This window comes from Lampetra planeri, chromosome 2 (assembly GCF_965212315.1).
Source record: "Lampetra planeri chromosome 2, kcLamPlan1.2.h2, whole genome shotgun sequence".
Lineage (NCBI taxonomy): Eukaryota > Metazoa > Chordata > Hyperoartia > Petromyzontiformes > Petromyzontidae > Lampetra > Lampetra planeri.
In genome coordinates, this window is record NC_136108.1 from 29,654,143 (window position 1) to 29,674,240 (window position 20,098).

At 44.3% G+C, this 20,098-nt stretch overlaps 1 protein-coding gene across 1 annotated transcript in view; it reads right to left on the reverse strand.

Moving 5' to 3' along the window:
• Positions 1–15,207, reverse strand: part of LOC144731139 (keratinocyte-associated protein 3-like) — a 41,657-nt gene extending 26,450 nt beyond the window's left edge. Inside the window, exons 1-2 of the mRNA XM_078612109.1 lie at positions 15,062–15,207; positions 5,130–5,314 (exon numbers count right to left, since the gene is read on the reverse strand). Of these exons, the coding sequence (XP_078468235.1) occupies positions 5,130–5,314; positions 15,062–15,077 (201 nt within the window). The 5' untranslated portion in view covers positions 15,078–15,207. The remainder of the gene's footprint in view (positions 1–5,129; positions 5,315–15,061) is intronic.
• Between the last annotated feature and the right edge of the window lie 4,891 nt (positions 15,208–20,098).

Below are 20,098 nucleotides of genomic sequence, written 5' to 3' on the forward strand. Positions count from 1 at the left end.
AGGTCGTGCGTGGCCTTTGTTGCTTGACCCCTGCGGTGATGACAGGCGGCGGAGGACGTTGATCTGTGGCGCTGACAAACGGCGCCGTCGTGCGAAGCACCGCTGCTCCGAAGCATCGCGTGCTCAAGCCAATCGGCAGCACTAACCCCATCCATCTCTCCGTTCCAATTGCATGGCTCTAGTGCGCCCATTACCACGCCCCCCGGGCCCCAATAATAACCGCGACTGCCGAAAGCGGTGTTTTTTGGGGCGGCAGAGTTTTTCGCTGAAGCACCAACGTGCGACGGAACGAGTTTCCGCGCACGCGTGTGCACGTACGCAGCGAGGCTTTTCCAGTGGACACTTGTCGCTGGGTTTGTGAGGATTCATCACTTGAATATCAATTTCTAAAGACGGTCGTGACACACGCAGTAAATGACGCGTGAAAGAACACACTATTATTGCCCCATGCAAATTCTACGTGAAATATTCCACTATATTCATGATCAGAATGAACAAGAGAGTAAACATGAGGTCGTACACACAGTAACAATGAGCTCTGTAATGTCTCATGTGCTTGCTCGTTTGTTTAGTCTCATTCGTAGCATGAGGCAAGGTTACATTGGCATATAATTTACATATAACCGGTAGGAAACATAAATAACATATTCTTGAGTGCAGGATTCAATTAGGAATCAGCATCTTTATTTATACTGGAGGAATCCCATGAGCTATAAAGCTCTTTTTCACAATGTCCAATTCAAGTGCTGTGAACATAATAAACCATTTTCGTCACCGGGTCAATGAATCATTCGGGGCAGCAACATGGCCCAGCGGTAGAGCGTTTGTCGCGCGCTGCAGAGGTTTGCGATTCAAACCCAGCAGCCACCCTGGCAAGTACTGCGGGTGCATTAACTGTAAAACACGCAGCGTCTGCTTCACAGTAGACGTTAAAAACCCTGTGAAGTCATTCGAAAAGAGTTTACCATTATGTGCTGGCGACGTGGTTCAAATTCGCCAAATAAAATAAACGACCTGAAAATTACTCGATTGGGATTACACACAGCAACGTCGCTCCCTACTGTGAAACCAAGTCTGTAAAATATAGCACCATCGTGAAAGCATTGCGCGATTCGAATGGCGCAAATATCACATGTACGAAATTATTATTATCAATCATTACTTGTCCAACGTCCACATTAAGACCAAGCAGAGTGAAAAAAAACGCTCCCACCCCTAATGAGGCTCTTTTTTGTAACTCAGATTATCATCTTAGAACTAAAAACAGATGATCATTAAAAATAGCACCACCTCCTGCAGGCAGGGCTACAAACGTTCACAACCCTCCCACCCCACCCAATGAAGCTTTCTCTGGTTTTGTTGTTGTTGTAAATGACATTATCATTTTAGAACTATAAACAGACGAGCATTTAAAAATAGCGGAACCTCCTGCAGGCAGGGCTAAAAACGCCGGGACGTACGGGAGAGTGCGCAGATAGCCGTATCGCCCACGTTCCCGTGCGCGCACGCACACGGAAAACAGCCTCGCGACTGGAACAGCGCACGAGCGAGTGCTCTTCTCTGTTAATCCTCCCAGGTGAGGCGGCCACACCGCAAGCGTGACATCATCGCCAGGTTGCCGTGGCGACGGACAGCGGGGGGGGGGGATGCTAGAGGTCGTGAGTGCGGAGCGGGGGGGGGGCTCTAGCAAGGACAGCGTCCGGGGCAGGAGGCGTCAACCATGAAAAGGACGACGACAACGATGCCGCAACATTCGCGGCAGCTCTCATTCAGTCATAGCCCTTACGCACGATGACTGTCCTCATAGCGACATGCCAGATGGAATTTAGATTCACGAAACCAGCACGGTGGGGGGGGGCGGTGCAGGGGGAAATGAAGGACTTTGCTGAAATATTTTTTTGCTGCTTTTGACGCATCCACGGTTATGAAACTGAGCGACCAATGTCTCCGTCCTGGAAACATGCGACAGTCATTCTGGCTCCAGTGAAATCACTCTTTGGCAGCACGAGTTAATTTCTGTAGGAGCTGAAGCCTGCACAAAGCCCGTAACGGCATGTGCAGTTAATCACCGAGATGAGGAAAAATACATAAACATTTAAATAAAAAAATGTAATCCACAAAATTCCAGGGCTGGCCCCACTGCAGAGGATGTTCCAACGCCTTGGCCAAACTCCACACAGAGGTGAAACCGCCCTGCATGCGAAGCGGCAAACTGCCCAAGCGCAAATAAACCAGCCTGACGGCTATGAACATACAGGATGGTGCAACTCAGGGCAGACCTTACCCTTTCACATATGCCCACAATCACGACCTGCTCTCACCACGTGCCACGTTACGAGGGGGGCGGCTCAGGGAGGCTCAGCAACCCCCAACAGAAAGCACAAGCGCCATCTTTCAAGTGATCCGCTTAAAAATATATATATTAAGCCCCAGCCGCCTCACTTGACCGGTCCACATTTAACGGCGCAAGGGAATGTCACTGGTGCCCCCTTGCGAGCCCACGCGTCTTTTATTTCTATTAATCAGAGCCTCAGGGGAGGAGACTGCAGAGCCACGGTGACGCAGAGACCTCCCAACACTCATTATAGGTGCGTGCTCACGCACGCTGGGATGCGAGACACGACCCCACTTGGTCATCCTCACGTGCACCGAAGTATAATACGCCGCTGGCCTCCTCAAACATACAACTACAGCTCTAACCCTATCCTTAGCCCTAACTCTATCCTTAGCCTGATCCTTAGACCTGGCCTTAACCCTATTTCGAGCCCTATCCTTAGCACTAACTCTATCCTGAGAGCCTGATCCCCAGCCCTGCCCTTTTCCCCATCTCTTGCACTATCCCTATATTTAGCCCTCACTCTATCCTTAGCCCAACCCCTAGCCCTATCCCTATAACGATATCCCGAGCACTAACCCTATCCTGAGCCCCAACCTTATCCCCAGTCTTCAAACTGTCCATCCCCTATGCCCCACGCATGATTACATTGCGCCCACCCAAATTCCCACTCCTGCCAGATTCTATTAATTATCCTGAATGCCCGATCTCATCCAATCGGAGAATCTAAGCAAGGTTGAAGCAACAAATTATTAAACCCAAATTATTAAGCATCAAACATTACCCCTCATTGTGTGGGTTTTCTCCAAGTACTCAGATTTCCTCCAGCAAGCCAAACGCTCATTAAAGTAATGTGCAAAAGAGTACTGAGAGTACTGTGATTCCAAGAGCCTCTCCTAGAAAATTAAAGGGCACTACCATAATAGTATGACTGTGATTAGCTGCAGAAGCATTATTTCTAGCAGACTTGTTTTGCTTTGACAGGATGAAGCAATCCATGCTCAGGTCAACACTATGAGTCAAGTGCAGAAACGGAAAATGGTGGAAAATGCTAAATACACACACCACATCCGGCCCACCTTCATTACCTACTTGGCCTTTGGAGTGGTTTGGCTTTGCGCCCTCTCGGCATGTGCCGTTAGCAATAATGATAATACTTACCTATGAGTGTCTCAGTGAGTAGCAAGCCTCTTACTTGCCCTACAATGGGATATTTGACCAATGCCATGAATTAACAATTTACGCATGGGAGGAAACTAGGAGTACATGGAGAAAGCCTACCACATGCATAAAAGTTACACATTTGTCACACGCACACATTTCCTTATATTCAGAGGTGGGGGAAACCACAAGCGGGACGGCATCCAATACTGGCACTAACAATTGCCCAAACTCTGTAGCCCTAAACCGGGATGTTTGGCCAACTCCAATAATAAGCGATTGTACATAGGGAAGGAAGCTGGTGTACACAGAGAAAACCCACGCGAGCGAGGAGAGAAAGACCCAATCACCATTAAGATTAAACATACGGAAATGTATCCATTTCCTGTACTGTCATCTCCTGACTAGCCAAGATATCGTGACCTGGATGCCCACGAAAAGTGAGTTTCAAGACATTTGTGTGATCATCCACCAGCCCCTGCCTCGAAAGTTCTGGGTTGCAGGCATGTGCCACCACTGTCCTGTTATGATGAGATAATACTGAATGCTCCACAGACAAGTAAACCGACCCACTTGCTGTACTCCAATTCCCTGGTCAATTCTCAGCCCGGTGGGTTTGGAAGTTTCGCAAATCTGCATTATCCACCAAATCCTCCCCTTCAAATAGCCAGATCACACGCGTGCACCACGGCACCTGGTTCAGAGCCTTTGACGTATCCTTTGATAATGCAACCCCAAAAATAAATTACCTGGCGGCTGTAATTGTGAATAGAATCATTGGCCTGCTGTTTGAGGTTTACTCATGGTGTTGTCTAACACCGCAGGTGGAGTGATATCTGGACAAGTCCTGGGTACCCATTTTACCAACCGGCACTGTGCAGTGGACACCCACGGGCTATCTGCCCTTGGATCGTCGTGATGATGATGACTGTGTTTAAACAAACCCCCCATTAAAGAAAGCTTCAACTCATATTAAAAATTTATGGGTATTTTATTTTCCCAGGTGAGAACTCAAGGGACCAGGATAGTCTTCATTTGCAAGAGTCACCTGTAGAAGGTGATGATTGCTATACGTAATCCCAAATTAATAATTTGCGGGTAATGTTTTTAATTTGGCAAATTCTGACACTTGACGGCGGCACACAATGGCCTACTCTTACGAATGACGTCATGGGATCTTGACGCCCTGTGTACCCACAAGTACTCCTTTAACCCTCCGCATGATGCATCCTCACGTGTGCTCCAGTGTCCTCCTGTATACCCCTGTATCTTCCTGTGTGCTCATGTGTGCTTGTGTATCCTCCCGTGTGATAACCTTCTCTTGTGTTCTCCTGTATACTCATGCATGTTCCTGTGTACTTCTGTATTCTCCAGCTCGCTACTTTTTACTCCGGTATCCGCTCATGTGTCCATACATTCCCTCCTGTATCCTCCTGTATCCTCGTGTGGCTTCCTGTGTACTTCTGTGTTCTCACGTTTCCTCCTGCGTCCGGATGTGTGCATGTGCTAGCCCGAGTTGCGTTTTAGTTATATGCATGAGGCACGAGCGCCAATACGTGCGGATGCGCATGTCCTTACGTGGTCGCGCGTTACGCGCAAATGCGCGTACTCATGCCTCGGTGCAAAGCCTCACCATCAAGCCGGATAACACGGAGGAGAAGTTTCCGGCCTTGTACTCCTGGTTGATGCTGGAGCCGGGCCGCGACACGTGGCGCAGCACCGTGCCGTGCACGATGGCGCCGAAGATGAAGCTCAGGTTGCCGAGCACGATGAGCGTCAGGCCGATGCGCATGAGGCGGATGGAGCCGCGCTGAGCGTCTGTGGGAGTAAGCGACGGGTAGAAAGCGGTGGCCCATTAGCACATGGGGTGGGGGGCAACACGGGAGCACACGGAAGCACAAAGGATCACATAGGAGAGACATACATAAAGGACAGAGGTGCACACAGGAGGAGGTAAGCAATCAGATGAGCACAGGAATAAACAGGAGCATAGAGGAAAGGATACAAAGCAACCCATTGGAACAAGCAACAGAGCACAGGAAGCCACAACACACAGGACAGAGTAGACATAAATATAGAGGAGCACACAAACACACACACAGGAACAAGGGGCCACAAACACGAACATAAACAGACACACACATGGACCAACATGTACGCACACCAAGGACACACATTGAACAACACAATGGGTACATACCAACACACACATGGGCGCACACACGGGCGCACCACGCTTGGCACAAATCTCCCGGGCACCCACACTCAATGTTATCAATTTTACTCTTCAGACTAAAGTCGCAAAACAAGTCAGCTCATGTTAGAACATTTCAAGACCTCCCATTCCAAATTGGTTCCACTCAACTAGAAGGTCCATACAACACGTACCGATTATCCACAGTAAGGATGAGGCCAACACACGGCTGTCAAGCAGACTAAGACGGTCATGTTAAACCGATGGTCAGAGAGGATGAAAAGGTCCGCTTAGGGCAGCAGAACCATGGTGCTTGTAGGTTGTCCTCGCGAAGGGTGAAGCTGGTACAGCATTGCCCTATTTGGTAGCAGTTTTTTAAGTGACATTGCCAGCATTTTTTTAAGTGCCCACTTTGAGCCTATTTAAGGCCAACGATAAAGAACAGGCTGCTGTGCACATGTACATTGGAATGAGTTTCAGATTTCCTTTATTTTCAGATCGTTTAGCCCAATTTCAGATTTTATTCTGTACTGTATTTTGAGATGTTAATGTACTACATTTTAATTGGTCAAGAATACTAATGGAGTGGGCACCTAAGAAATGGCATGCATCCGCGTGGATGTCCACAGAGGAGTCAGAACAATAAAATCACTTGGCATTTGAGGCTCTAGACCTGATTTTTTAAAATGAATAATAAACAGCTAAAACAAATATATACCTTTGATGTAAGCTTTTCGGAGACCTCAACTTGAGCATTACAATGGTTTGAATTTTTGTCCTGACCCTTACCAGGACCAGTTCAGATATCACTCACTACTGATGTTAGCCATGGCCAGCAATCAAACTCAGGTAGCTAGGATAGAGCAGCATGCTAACCACTACACCCCCCAATGCTCCCCCCCCCCCCCCCATTTCATGAAATGCTGGTCAAACATAGCACAGATGGATAGGCAAAGTCCCGCTTTATCAAGCAATTGCCACAAACAATGCACTGCATGAAAATTTAATGAGCATTACAATGATAAATATCTCCCCAATTTATTCCAATAAATGAAGGCAATGTCAAAGCCGATCGCGACGGAGCTTTCAGCTCCCCGATAATTTTAATTCCCGTCACAGCAAACGAATGGGCACTCTAAAACGACTTTTAATTAAAAGTCAATGACGACATGGGACCTGCTCAATAACAATAACTCAGAGAGAAGCATCTCCTTACACTACGTGGGCGGGTGGATGCATTTTAACCGCAAATTCGTGCGGCCGAATAGGGATAATTAGATTACTTCGAGGCTAATTCCTGACGGAGTTAGTGGACCACGAACGCCACACTAAATAGAAAATCCTTCAAATGTCACCCTAACTAATGGCCAAATGCTGCAATGTCGCTTTTGCTTTATGCGCCACTGAACGTGTCCGTTAGTCTGAAAAATCACCTGGAAGGCAAAAAAAAAGTAATCTTCGCTTGTTACAAGGTGCTCCACGCCGATGAAATGTCACAGTTGCTTTGTCCTTGGTCTCGTTTGACCGGGTCATTTTTGCTCGGGAAACTATCTTTCAAATCTGGTGACGGACTCCCGGGGCTGTCATTGTGTTGGCTGTTGGTGTGAACTGTGATTGGCACTGCCCAACCTGTGGCGGCAAGATATCGCCAGTCAGTCTGTTTACAAAGTAAACAGAAGCAAGTAAAAATAGCCTCGTGAAGGCATATTGAAAGCATGTCACGTCTGCACTACGTTTAGCATCTATTCCACCATGGCATTCAGCTTTCAGTTTGCTCTTAGTTACTAATTCACAATATGAGTACAGAAATGTGATTAGATAAAAGCTGTGTGTTTTCAACCACTTACTATATTACAGTACTTTCAAACGCTCAAGAAATTCTACTTATGCATGTGTACTTTTTTCAAACCAGGTTTTCTGTTCTTGTTCGCTTATACATTTATGTAAAGTGATGTGTCCTTGGAAAAAAAGATAATACTGGTCTTCATGGGTTATTACCTAGCATCACTCAATCCCCCATTATTTATACTGTATTATGAAAATAGCTTACAGAGAAGAGTGTAAGCGCATTACCGAGCACTTTCGAGGCAAGGGCTGGCACGTCACAGAGATATGTGACACTTCAAACACCAAATGGGCTGCGAGGTGAACAGGAGTTGGCAGTACAGAAAATCAGTGCTATCTTCTTGCGTGCACGGTGGATTTTTTTGGGGTATTCTGGTTTCCTCAAAGATCAAGCAATTGGCGACACTCATGGAAATGGGCAAATATGCCAGGGCAGGACCCTCCTGAAAGAAGTGTCTTGAGTTTCGATTTAAAGCTTTCGTGACTGCAGGGATTCATCTTCTTGGTTCTTTCGGTAAAGTCACGTAGAAGGGAAATAATAAAATAAAGACAGACCTGTTCTTCACCTGAGGACGGGTGCTTGCATTGTGGCCGAAACGTCGTGAGAATTATTTTATTATGTTTTATTTTTTATAATTTTATTATTTCCCTTCTACGTGACTTTACCGAAAGAACCAATATGAAGTGTCTTGAGGTTATATATTTATACTATTCGACTACGATAGATGCGAGTAATTCCCCCGGTGCCTCCCTAAAAAAGACGAATTGCCCGCGTGGGGCCCTCCCACTTGGTTCTCAAAGTCCGGGCGGCTTGTTGACACAATAAGACATCCTTAGCTTTGACGATGACAGCACCACCGGCATGCTCAATACAGACTCCACTCTACATCACTTAAACTACCCAACACGCTCACATGACTGTTTGGCAATACGCGTGTATTGTGATGACCTTGCAGCCGGCAGGATAGGGAAGTACAAGCATGCTGAGCAGCAAGCGGTTTGGACTTTACCCACGCGGACGCTCACTCAGTAGTTGTATTATGCGTTGTGGATGTTACATAAAACATAAACAGTACAGTTATAAACCAAAATAGATAAGCAGACAATGTCTCCTTCATATGATCGGTCTCAGCACAAGAAAACTCTGGACCGGTTTTGAGTGTCTCCAGATGGAAACTGCTGCTGAAATGATGTACAGTACTTTGACAAGATTTTGGGGCTCATGGGTTGTGTAAAAATAATATTTAAAAATTACATGGAGATACTGATATAAGGAGACATTTACTGGCTATCTATTTTGTTCTTTATATTCTCCATAGCAACACGAATAACTATTACGATCAACAAAGAAATGTGGCTAGCAACACTTTGCGACTACACATGTTAAAGTCTCTAACCCTTAAAGTCACGTAGAATATCACCAGAATATACATTAGTCAGTCAGTCACGGCCGTTTACAGCAAAAAAAATTAAATGCATAATATGAGATGTTAACTAAGTAGTGCGCAAGATTGATTAAATGCACTTAATACATTAGCGGGGCGGAGTGGTGGTAGTGGTAAGCACATTGTGCTTCGAACCCGGCAACCCAAACTCAATTCCCGGTAACGACTTGCATCAGTGGCAATTGATCTCAGAACTCTGTCCATTTGTCTTTGTGAAGTGAGGATCACATGTATATAAGGGGGTTATTAGTTATGGTGCTATTCAGGACTTGCCCTATCGATGATATTTGACCATTTTAGGAAGGGGCACTATTTGTGTTACTGTGCAGATCACAGAAATGGACACTAAGTAACTTGGAAAAGAGTTGATGGCATTAGGGCACTGGTGTCTGAAACGGAAGCGAGGAATTTCGTGGCAACACTGGATAAGCAATGCACAAGTCCGGAACAAACGTGGTAGCTAAGTGTTGTAGATATGATTAGGAAAACATGGCTGTGCTGGGTGGGCCATGTGTGAAGGATGATGGACAACCAGTTATCGAGACACACACTGGAATGGTCGACACGAGTCGAGCGACCAAGGCAAAAACTTAAAACCAGATGGTGGTCCTGGATTGTGGCTGGTGGTCGCATATTTACTGTGCAGGAGCTGTGGAGTCTGTCGGAGGCTAAGTGATGAATTTTGGTGACATCAACGACTTTGGCTATGATGACATCTTGATCTATAGACTGGGCAAATTTACCAAAGGGTTTGCCATGAAATATTAATGAACTCACTCATCGTTAATGACATGGTCCTCTTAAACAATGCTAAAGTCGCACACCAAAGCTGATGTCATGTCATCTAGACCTCAACTGCTTTTATGCTTAAATTTATATATTCTTTATAAACAAGTTGATGTTATCACGTGTGACGTAATAATGAACACATTCATTTCATAATAAAGTTGAGGTCTCGTGCCACCAGGACCAGGCTCAGTTTTCCCTGCCTGGGTCCTCGCACCTCCCCAGGGAAGAGATCTTAAAGGAGACTGTGACAGGCACAATGCGCACATTATTATGAGCTATGGTCTATACACTGCTGTATGAACACCAATATGTTTCGGATATAAGTTGAGCCCAATCTATGTGCCTCTCAGTGTCATTCCAAGCATGCATCTCTCTGCTTTTATCATCATACTCTAGGCACTGTTACAAAGATACAAATTATCTCTTAACTTTCGTACATTCTGATTCACGTGTTACTTATTCTGTCTGTCAGTGTAATTCTAAGTGAACACCTTTCTCTGCGCTTCTTTAAAAACGAACCATTCTTTGCACACTTTCTTTTTATTTTATTAATGCTTATTTGTTTCTGATCCGTACCAATTAGCACGGTTGGCTACATACGGTGCGAAAAAAGTTCAACAAACATACAATTGATAATATGCATGTTTTTAAAAGCCTTGTATTTAAGGCATTAAATGGGCTTGCATCACCATACACCCAGGCTCTGGAATTCCCTGCCCCTTGGAGGTTAGGAACTCATCGGCGATGGAGACGTTTAAGTCCCGACTGAAGACCCCCCACTACGTATATAAAAGGGCCTCTCTCCATTTCTCGATATCCGTAGTCTTTCTGTCAAGGCGCCTTGTAGATCTAAATTAGTACTGATACTTGCAAACACAACGGCATGTTGAAAAGGTTACAGAATTCATGCATAGGAATTATTTTCTTCCTTGTTTATTTTAAAATGTAAGTGGTGGGGGACGGGAGAGATTAACATATAATCGGACCAATCATCGACCCCACCATTTGACATAACTACAGTACATTGAAACACACAATAACAGTATTTTTTGTGTTTAGGTTTGTACAGTAAAATGCATATATGCTACATACTGATGTTTTCTTTTATCACATAGACATTTTACGTATGATGTCATTGTTTTTGTTACATATCTTTCAATATGCATTTGCTGCTCGCCAGACCTTTCAGCTATCCAGACCAGGGCTCTCGCCATCGATTACTCTGGCAAGCCACGGTAGTTTTACTCTGTATGTTTTAGATGCGGCAGACTGGTGCGGTTTTAGTTCATGTACTGCAATGATCTACAAGTGACTCTGGTTGGATTCCTGCCTACGATGAGCGTCACTGTCGGTAGCAATTGGGATGCATACGTGGCCCAAGTCTGATGTAAAATTAGTCATAGGTGCAATGTGGGCAGTGTCAGTGTCAACCGAGAGGCAAGTCATTGGCGACTTGTTCAGGGCGCACGTAGCTAAACAAAAAGGACAATTGTTGAATGTCAACAGTATTCAATATTCAACATGCCTAGGCTTTTACACCATTGGAACCCCATTTGCCAGTAAAATATGATAATTGTTTTTTTACCCTTCTATCTGGCAACAAAACTGACACCTTTTTTTAATTTATTGCATTATGACTGCAGGTATTGTGGTCGATGTAAACATGACTCCTTGTTGCCAGATATAAGGGTAAAAAACCAATTATCATGCCTAGGCTTGTTTCACTGATGAGCTCTAATGATTGAGGACCCATATAACACTATAAACTATTTGTCAGACTCTATTTGAGCTCAGCCTAAAATATATGCGTGCGACAACATTGTATTCGTTTATTCAAATTCTGTTAGTTATGTGTTGTATATAGCTACATTTATAAATAGTCACATCATTGCACGATACTGTGCAATATTTAACACTGCTGTAGTTGTCTCTAAATATACTAGACTGTACATAAATGTAATCTTTTACAGGCCTATGTTAATCCACTGCTGGATGAATGCCGTGTCGGTAACAGCCAGTTTGTATTGTCATACTTCACCACCATGGTAAGTGTAGTTTGATGGGGGTGCAGTACAGATATAACTTGCCACTGATGTCAGACATGGCAAGGACTAACTCAGGTAATCGGATTTAATGCAGCGCGCTAACCATTGCGCCATCGCTCAACCCCACAGCATTGTTATAATTGTATAATACATATATTACACTGGGATACATATTATTATAATGTATATCTATGTTTTATACAGTTTTATGGGCCATTACATAACAGAGCATACAGCACTTACACCACAATAATCTGTGTGGGTTGGTAAAGGTGGGGAGCGCACTTGACATGGGAGTACAATAAAGGATGTTTGTGGTACTACCCTCTGCTGCCCATAAAACATGCCCACAGCCTATAACACCGGTTATGCATGGTGGCTGCCCCGCTAAGCACTATCCAGGCACAATCCTCGGAGTTTGCTTCGGAGTTATGACGAGATCGGGGCCACTTGGTCACTGACACACGCTCCACCTCCAGTAGTGGGCACAATCTGAATATTTATTTAGAATGGAGGAATCGGATGAGCTATAAAACTATTTTTTCACACATGTCCAGTCGGGGCGGGTAATAACGTTACAACATAATTCTAGATTTGAAGTTTTCGTGACGGCAAGGATCCACACTCTTTGTTTTTGTTCGGTAAAGTCACTTTACCAAAAAAAAACAAAGAGTAACGTTACAACAATACAAAAACACGATAGGAGTGCAAAGTACAAGAAAGGTAAACAAATCACACAAAGCTCTCCGCTCTACGAAGGGTAAAACCTATTCTTATTAATATATAAGAACCACTTTGTTCTGAGATAACAGGAGTTAAACCTTAATTCTAGATTTGAAGCTTTCGTGACTGCAAGGAATCATATTCTTAGGTTTTTTTTTATTTTATTTTCATCAATTTTGATGTTTTACCTACGTGACTTTACCGAAAAAAAAACCTAAGAATAGGAGTTAAACCTGTCCGTCGAAATATCCTGTTTGCGCAACCGACGTTGGCGAGCTTAAAAGAAAGGTGTGGGCCTCATTAGCACATTACGCCTACACACAACCACCGCCTAATGTCATTTAATAGCACTGCAAATGTCCTATGGATAAACTCCCGCCACAGGAATGTGGAATGTCCATCACTGGCTTATGGCGGCTTCTGTATACAGGCTAGAAGCACTTCCGCACGAAGTCATGAGTTGTGTAACACCGTGTCCCGAGACACCGAGACATCGCCCACAGCCAAAGCCGCCTCTGAGTTTCCTTGAAACTAGTCTCAACAGCCCTCAAAAGAACCACAGTGATGTCACTGCCGTATTATAACACGAGGTAGATTTTAAATAAGTGGGCTGCTGTTGCCGCCGTGTAAATCACTGTTTCATTACTTTGATGGCTTCATTTTGGTGATTTCCAAAAGTTTTTTGGTTTGGCCATGTTTGTTTGTTGTAGTACGGAGTAAGACTGATGGCCTTAATCTAAGTTGTCTTGTGGTTGTTGTTGTTTGACTTGCATCCCACTGGGATTTTTGTACACAGCGTTGGTGTCTTTTCTGCAATATTTTTCTGTCTTTTCTTGGATTTTCTGTTTGCACAAAGTCACATATTCACTTTAAGATGTTTTCTTGTTCATGTTTTTGTTTTTTGTTTGTTGCGGTTGCAACAACAGGGCCATACCTAATAAATGAACTTGAACTTGGTTGCGCAATGAACTTTTCAATTCACACGTCGCCAAGTTTAATTCAAACTTCGCCAGCACGGAAGTTGTAAAAATGATACAAGTACTGTGTATATTTAATCACCGTTCACCCTGAGACCACGCATTCGTCCACCCAGCAACATAAATGGGAGCACCCCCACCGTTCAGCAGGTCGCTGTTACGGTGGGGTAAAGTGTGGGTACCCACACCTCTATCACGGCGTCTGGCCATCGTGGAAGAGTAGGCCTTTGGTCACCATCGCTTGACATTCGTTCAACATTATCTCCGATTTGTGTTAATTCCCTGATCCACTTGAAATAGATACTATCACTATTACAACTGATTACTGTATGTAATTGTCGTATGTTGAACTTCTTTCGCACTGTACGTAACCAACCGTGCTAATCGAAGGTGCTATTAAAACATGCTTAATTCACAATTAACAAAAATGTAACAACGACATTCAACAAAACGTTAAAGGTGCGGCCGTGCAACGTCTTGCTCACGCCACTGATGACGGAAGGGCATTCACTACACAGCGCTCGAGAGATGAATTCTCGAGGGTATTTGGTCTACTCTTCCACGATGGACAGTTCAAGTTCATTCATGAGGTATAGCCATGTGAGCCATTCGGCTCTTGAATCGGGTGCAACCGCAACAAACAAAAAACATGAACAAGAAAACATCTTAAAGTGAATGTGACTAAGCGCAAACAGAAAATCCAAGAAAAGACAGCGAAATATTGCAGAAAAAACACCGTACACCAACGCTGTGTGCAAAAATCCCAGTGGGAAGCAAGTCAAACAACAACACAGCTTAGATTACGGCGATCAGTCTTACTCCGTACTACAACAAACAAACATGGCCAAACCAAAAAACTTTTCGAAATCACCAAACTAAAGCCATGAAAGCAATGAAACAGTGATCATAGCAACTGTGACGGAATTTTCACAACAAACGACATGAACAACATGTACCACCAAACCCAGCAGCCATAGCTGGCTGCATGAGTCACTCCACAACAGCAGAGTATCAACATTTTTCAATGCATCTTTAAGATCAGCACACTAAATCAAAACACAGGTCATACTTTTCAGCATGACAGACGTCATGGGAGAGGTGGGGAGTACTCACACTTTATCCCCACACACACACGAACCATTCCGATCGACTGCCGCGTACTAATTGCAACTACAGGGTGGAGGGACAGACAGGCGGTAGCGGCGACTTGGGCTAAGGAACCTGCCGCCCCATTGTTTCAATTGCCGCGCCTGGAGATACAATCAAACGATTACACCCGCACGTACGACTGCTGTACTGCCGTCGTAAGTTACATGTGCGAAGGGGAAGGCCCACCGAAACGCCAGTGCTATTGACTAAGGTTGCCGAGTTGTATTGTTATTGTCGTGCCTCAAGTCGCGATTTAAACCGGGAGCGCTTGCTAGGCCCGAGGTTCCGTGTAGGCGAGGCGCCCTCCCCCCCGATGGCATCAACACAGCGAGCGAGCGCCAGCAAGGAACCGCTGCTTATTGTGTCATGTTATGCGAGGCCTCGTATCCCAAACTCACCAAAGCCGCACACCATCGCGACGGCGTCTCGATCGAAGTTCGCGAAGAACCAAAACTCGGAGGGGCTTGAAACTCAACGACAGATGGATCCGTTCGCGACGCCGTTCAAGATGCGACCCCCCCCCACGTCCTGTCGATGACGTCACGCCGAGCGCGATGATGTCATCGCGCGATACGGCTTGGCGGCGTGACGCCATCGCGCACTAACGATCCTGGCCCCACCCCCCGCGGACGTCATCGCTCACGGCAATCCTGACCCAACCGCGTGCCATCAACGGGCGAAATGGCTCGGCCGACGTGACGTCATCGCGCACTGACGATCCTGACCCCACTCCTCGCGGACTACGAAGTTGACCCGCATGACGTCACTCCGCTCGATGCGATCCGGCCGGCGTGACGTCATCGCGCGATACTCCCAATGACGTCAAAGTTTGCTTTTGTCAACATTTTAATATTGGGAGACAGAGTCTGTTTATTTATTTTGCAATTTATTTCTACAACGACGCTCATAATTACGTGGTGTTATGGATAAAATAGAGACGGATTTCCGTCGAACTAAGACCCAATACAATAAAGGGCGGGTCCGTGCCTATAACATCTGCTGATGAGACCCTGAAAGTCGAAACCGGTCCAGAGTTTTGTTTGCATTGAACCGATTTAAAGTTGTCGTGACTGCAAGGATTCATACTCTTTGTTTTTTTCGGTAAAGTCACGTAGGTAAAATTTTTTTTATGAATTAAATAACGACGTTTCGGGCGCAACACAAGCGTCCTTCTTCAGGTGGGGACAACTTAGTGCCCGAAACGTCGTGATTTTATTCATTTAAATTTTTTACCTTCGTGACTTTACCGAAAAAACAAAGAGTATGCGTTGAACCGGTGCTGTTGAGATTGTGCACTCCCAAAAGGTCGTGTGGCTAATGTGAAGTGTTGAAAAAAATGTCGGATTATTATATGTGGAGGGACAGATACACTTGATGTGAATGAGGTGTATTGTCTGCTTATTTTGAATCGTGAAATTCTATGCACGAGTCGATGAATTTACAATTGTGGCTTCATATACTTTTCTTTGCCGTTAACCTCCCACTTTAACTGCACTCACCCTCACTTTGCATTGAAGTGATGCCATCCAATTAATCACTTTGCTCTTCTATATCCATGAGCCAATAAAAGATATTTCATTTATCGGTCACCACCTGACGTGACATAACATTTCTGGTTCCAATTTCTTTAAGTGGCCAACAATAGTGAGTTATGTCATATCCATTTAAAATGAATGGGCTTATCAAATGCATCACTCTTATTCGCTGTATTAAGAAATTGGTACAATTTAAGTTTGTTCTCCTGTAGGTGGTGCCGATTTCTGCTACGTCCCATGGACTATCTAGATATTTCAAAATGTTGCTGAGATTTCGTTCATTATCAGCTGCCGTAATGACCTACATTGTTTGTGTTACCTATATTGCTTGTATTCCCACTGTAATTAGCTTTGCCCTCGACATGCCTCTGTTAAAGTGGAACTTGCATGGCACCAGTCTGTGGTAATCTTCTGCGTAGAATCCGACAATCTGCAGTTTTCCAAAAAATAGATTGAAGAAAGGCAAACGCATACGTGAAGAAAATAGTAACCATCTCAAAATTGCTGATTTATCTATGTGAAAAACCAATGAAAATTATTTGCAGGAAATGATTGAAGAGATAAAAAAGAGGGGTGCAAAGTGGGGTTCAAGATAAACACAGGAAAGACAAAAGTAATTCACAAGTTTGGTGAAATTAAGATAAAGTGTTGAAGGCCACAACTAGAGAGGACATTTGAGTACAGTATGTGTGCCTCGGAGAGTTATTGAAGGCACACCAGGATCACAATTATGAACTAAAGAAGCGACAGCAGGATGGAGCACTCTTGCAAAACTGAATGTGATCATGACAAGCAACACACCGTGTTTGGTAGTGGGGCACAAGCACAATAAACAACAAAACCGCAAAAGATCCTTCAACAACACCGTGGCTTTACAATAACATTGCCTTCTATATTTCTGCTTTTAAGTTAATGTTTTTGACGATTGTGTTACGTTTGTTTTTCTATTTAAACGTGGATCAGAAACATGGGTACAGTGAACAAGAATGAACTGAAAAGCCAAAGAAACACGATTTCTTCCTTGAAAATATGCACACAGAGACGTGGAAACAGAAACGCAAATATCAGGGAATAAACACATTCCTGCGGAGGGAGCTGGTAGGAACGTTGGGTTGCTCGGTCAATGGCCAGGGTCAACGGTGGCGTGGTGGATTCCGCAAATATGCCCGACTGTGAGGGCGGGCACAAGCCGGCGTGAGTAGGTTAAACGTTGAGTTTTATAAGGGCACCACGGGGTGACCAGCCCCTCCCCACCCAGCCCCTCCCCACGCAGCCCCACCCCTCCCACCCCCCACCCAGCCCCACCCTCCCTACCCAGCTCCTCCCCACCCCCCACCCAGCTCCTTCCCACCCAGCCCCACCCCTCCTACCCCCCACCCAGCCCCACCCTCCCCACCCAGCCCCTCCCTGCACGACGGACGGACACAATATCCCCTGTGGGCTGGTGGAACCAGGAGGTTCCTACCAATATAAACACATTCTCAATGTGAAGGAATGTGTGTGGACCCGGACAGGATGGGTGAGTGGTGATCTTAAGGAGGGGGCATGCCCAACAGGATAAACACCACAGAAATGTCGTGATGAGATTGGCTCGTGTCCAGTTGCGAAATTGATTGTTGTGACATTGCGGGACTGTGAGCGAGAACGACGACGTGGGGAGTCCATCCAGCAGTTGACAGAACACGGCCGAGGAGGATCATGACTAATCTTGAGTCGAAATATAATTATAATAAGAACGGCGCATCGCCTTACATTGAAACTGCATTATATTCAGCCAACAAATCTAGATTAGTTCATCATTTTCACTAAACACTAAATCACTGTTAATTGTGTATTAAAACACTTGTGTGCAGAGCAGAGTTTTCTCTCTCGTGAAACAATTAACGGTAAATGCTAGGCTAAGTCAAAATGAAGCTAATATTTTTTTGCTACAATTTTGTTTTACCCTTAGCTCTTTGCAAATGTCCCAAACTGGTAAAAAGTGGCTTTTTTGTGCAAAGCCACGATGACGTGGAGTGGCAATGACCTCACCGTGCAAACATCTTACAGTCGTAATCACGGTGGGTTTCGCCGTTTCCCCCACGACCCCGTTCTATAAAGGCGATGGGTTTCACTTTTAACTACAGCTGGGACATCCGATCGTTTAAGTAATCGAGTACTCAACGATGTCTGTCAATCAGTACCTTCGTTTAACCGTAATCTGCAGAGTAATCGATTACTTAATCGCATATCCCAGCTCTGTGGTAAATAAGGGACATCAATCACTAGATACAACGAATATCAATGGCTCTGGTTGTATAGAAATATGCCAATTACAATAAATAATTAATCTCAATTGGACATCACATGGTTAAATATATGGGGCAAATCACGACAGACTATTTCAATGGGTTCTCCCATGGGTTAAATATAGAACTTCAATCACAAGAGACAACCTCAAAGGGTCCCCAGATGGTGACTTAGTCACAAGACAAACTATAAGTGGGTTAAATATACAGCTTTAATCTCATAAGATAATCTCAATGTGCTCTCCCACGTGGTTGTATAAAGGATGTCAATCAAATTATTCTCGAAGAATCTGTTGCACGCAGAACAACCGCTGCTCGTTAGAAACGTATAATTACCGTAATATCTTTCGATTTAAAGCTTTCGTGACTGCAGGGATTCATATTCTTGGTTCTTTCGGTAAAGTCACGTAGAAGGGAAGTAATAAAATAATAAAAATAAAACAATACAATTTTCACGACGTTTCGATTATTTCCCTTCTACGTGACTTTACCGAACGAACCAAGAATACCATAATATCGCATAATTTCGCCACTCATTTCAACAACAGCGCCAAAACGTCTCAACACACATAGCAATACAAATACAAAGTTTCGAAACAACAACATTGCACGCAATCAAACATCTTAAAGGTGCATTGAAATTTTTGATACTCCGACTGATGCTCCTGCTGTTGTGGAGTGACTCATGCAGCCAGCTATGGCTGCAGGGTTTTGGTGGTAAATGTTGTTCATGTCGTTTGTTGTGAAAATTCCATCACAGTTCCTATGGTCACTGTTACATTGCTTTCATGGCTTTATTTTCGTGATTTCGAAAAGTTTTTGGTTTGGCCATGTTTGTTTGTTGTAGTACAGAGTTAAAATGATGGTCTTAATCTAAGTTGTCTTGTGGTTGTTGTTTGACTTGCATCCCACTGGGATTTTTGCACACAGCGTTGGTGTACGGTGTTTTTTCTGCAATATTTTGCTGTCTTTTCTTGGATTTTCTGTTTGCGCAAAGTCACATAGTCACTTTAAGATGTTTTCTTGTTCATGTTTTTTGTTTGTTTGTTGCGGTTGCACCCGATTCAAGAGCTGAATAGCTCACAGGGCTACACCTAATAAATAAACTTGAAATTTACTGAATCAAGTGAGTAAATTTAGCTGTGACGGTCCCACCTGATGACGGAGACTTGTGTTGCCTCCGAAACGTCGTGATTTATTATTTTATTTCTATCATTATTTCTATTATTTTATTATTTTTACCTACGTGACTTTACCGAAAAAACCTAAGAGTATGAATCCTTGCAGTCACGAAAGCTTCAAATCTAGAATTGAACTCGAAACAGTTATCTTTAAGCCCCGCCCACCCCCCAACACGTTCCATTCATTGGCTACCACATTCAGAGAAGCCCCTCCCCCTTAACTTGTATTTAAGAGATTGTTTCTTGGAATTTTGCCTCACTTGATACAATAAATTTAGCTGTGACGGTCCCACCTGATGACGGAGACTTGTGTTGCCTCCGAAACGTCGTGATTTATTATTTTATTTATATTATTATTTCTATTATTTTATTTCTATTATTTTATTTCTATTATTATTTCTATTATTTTTATTACTTATTTTTATTTTACA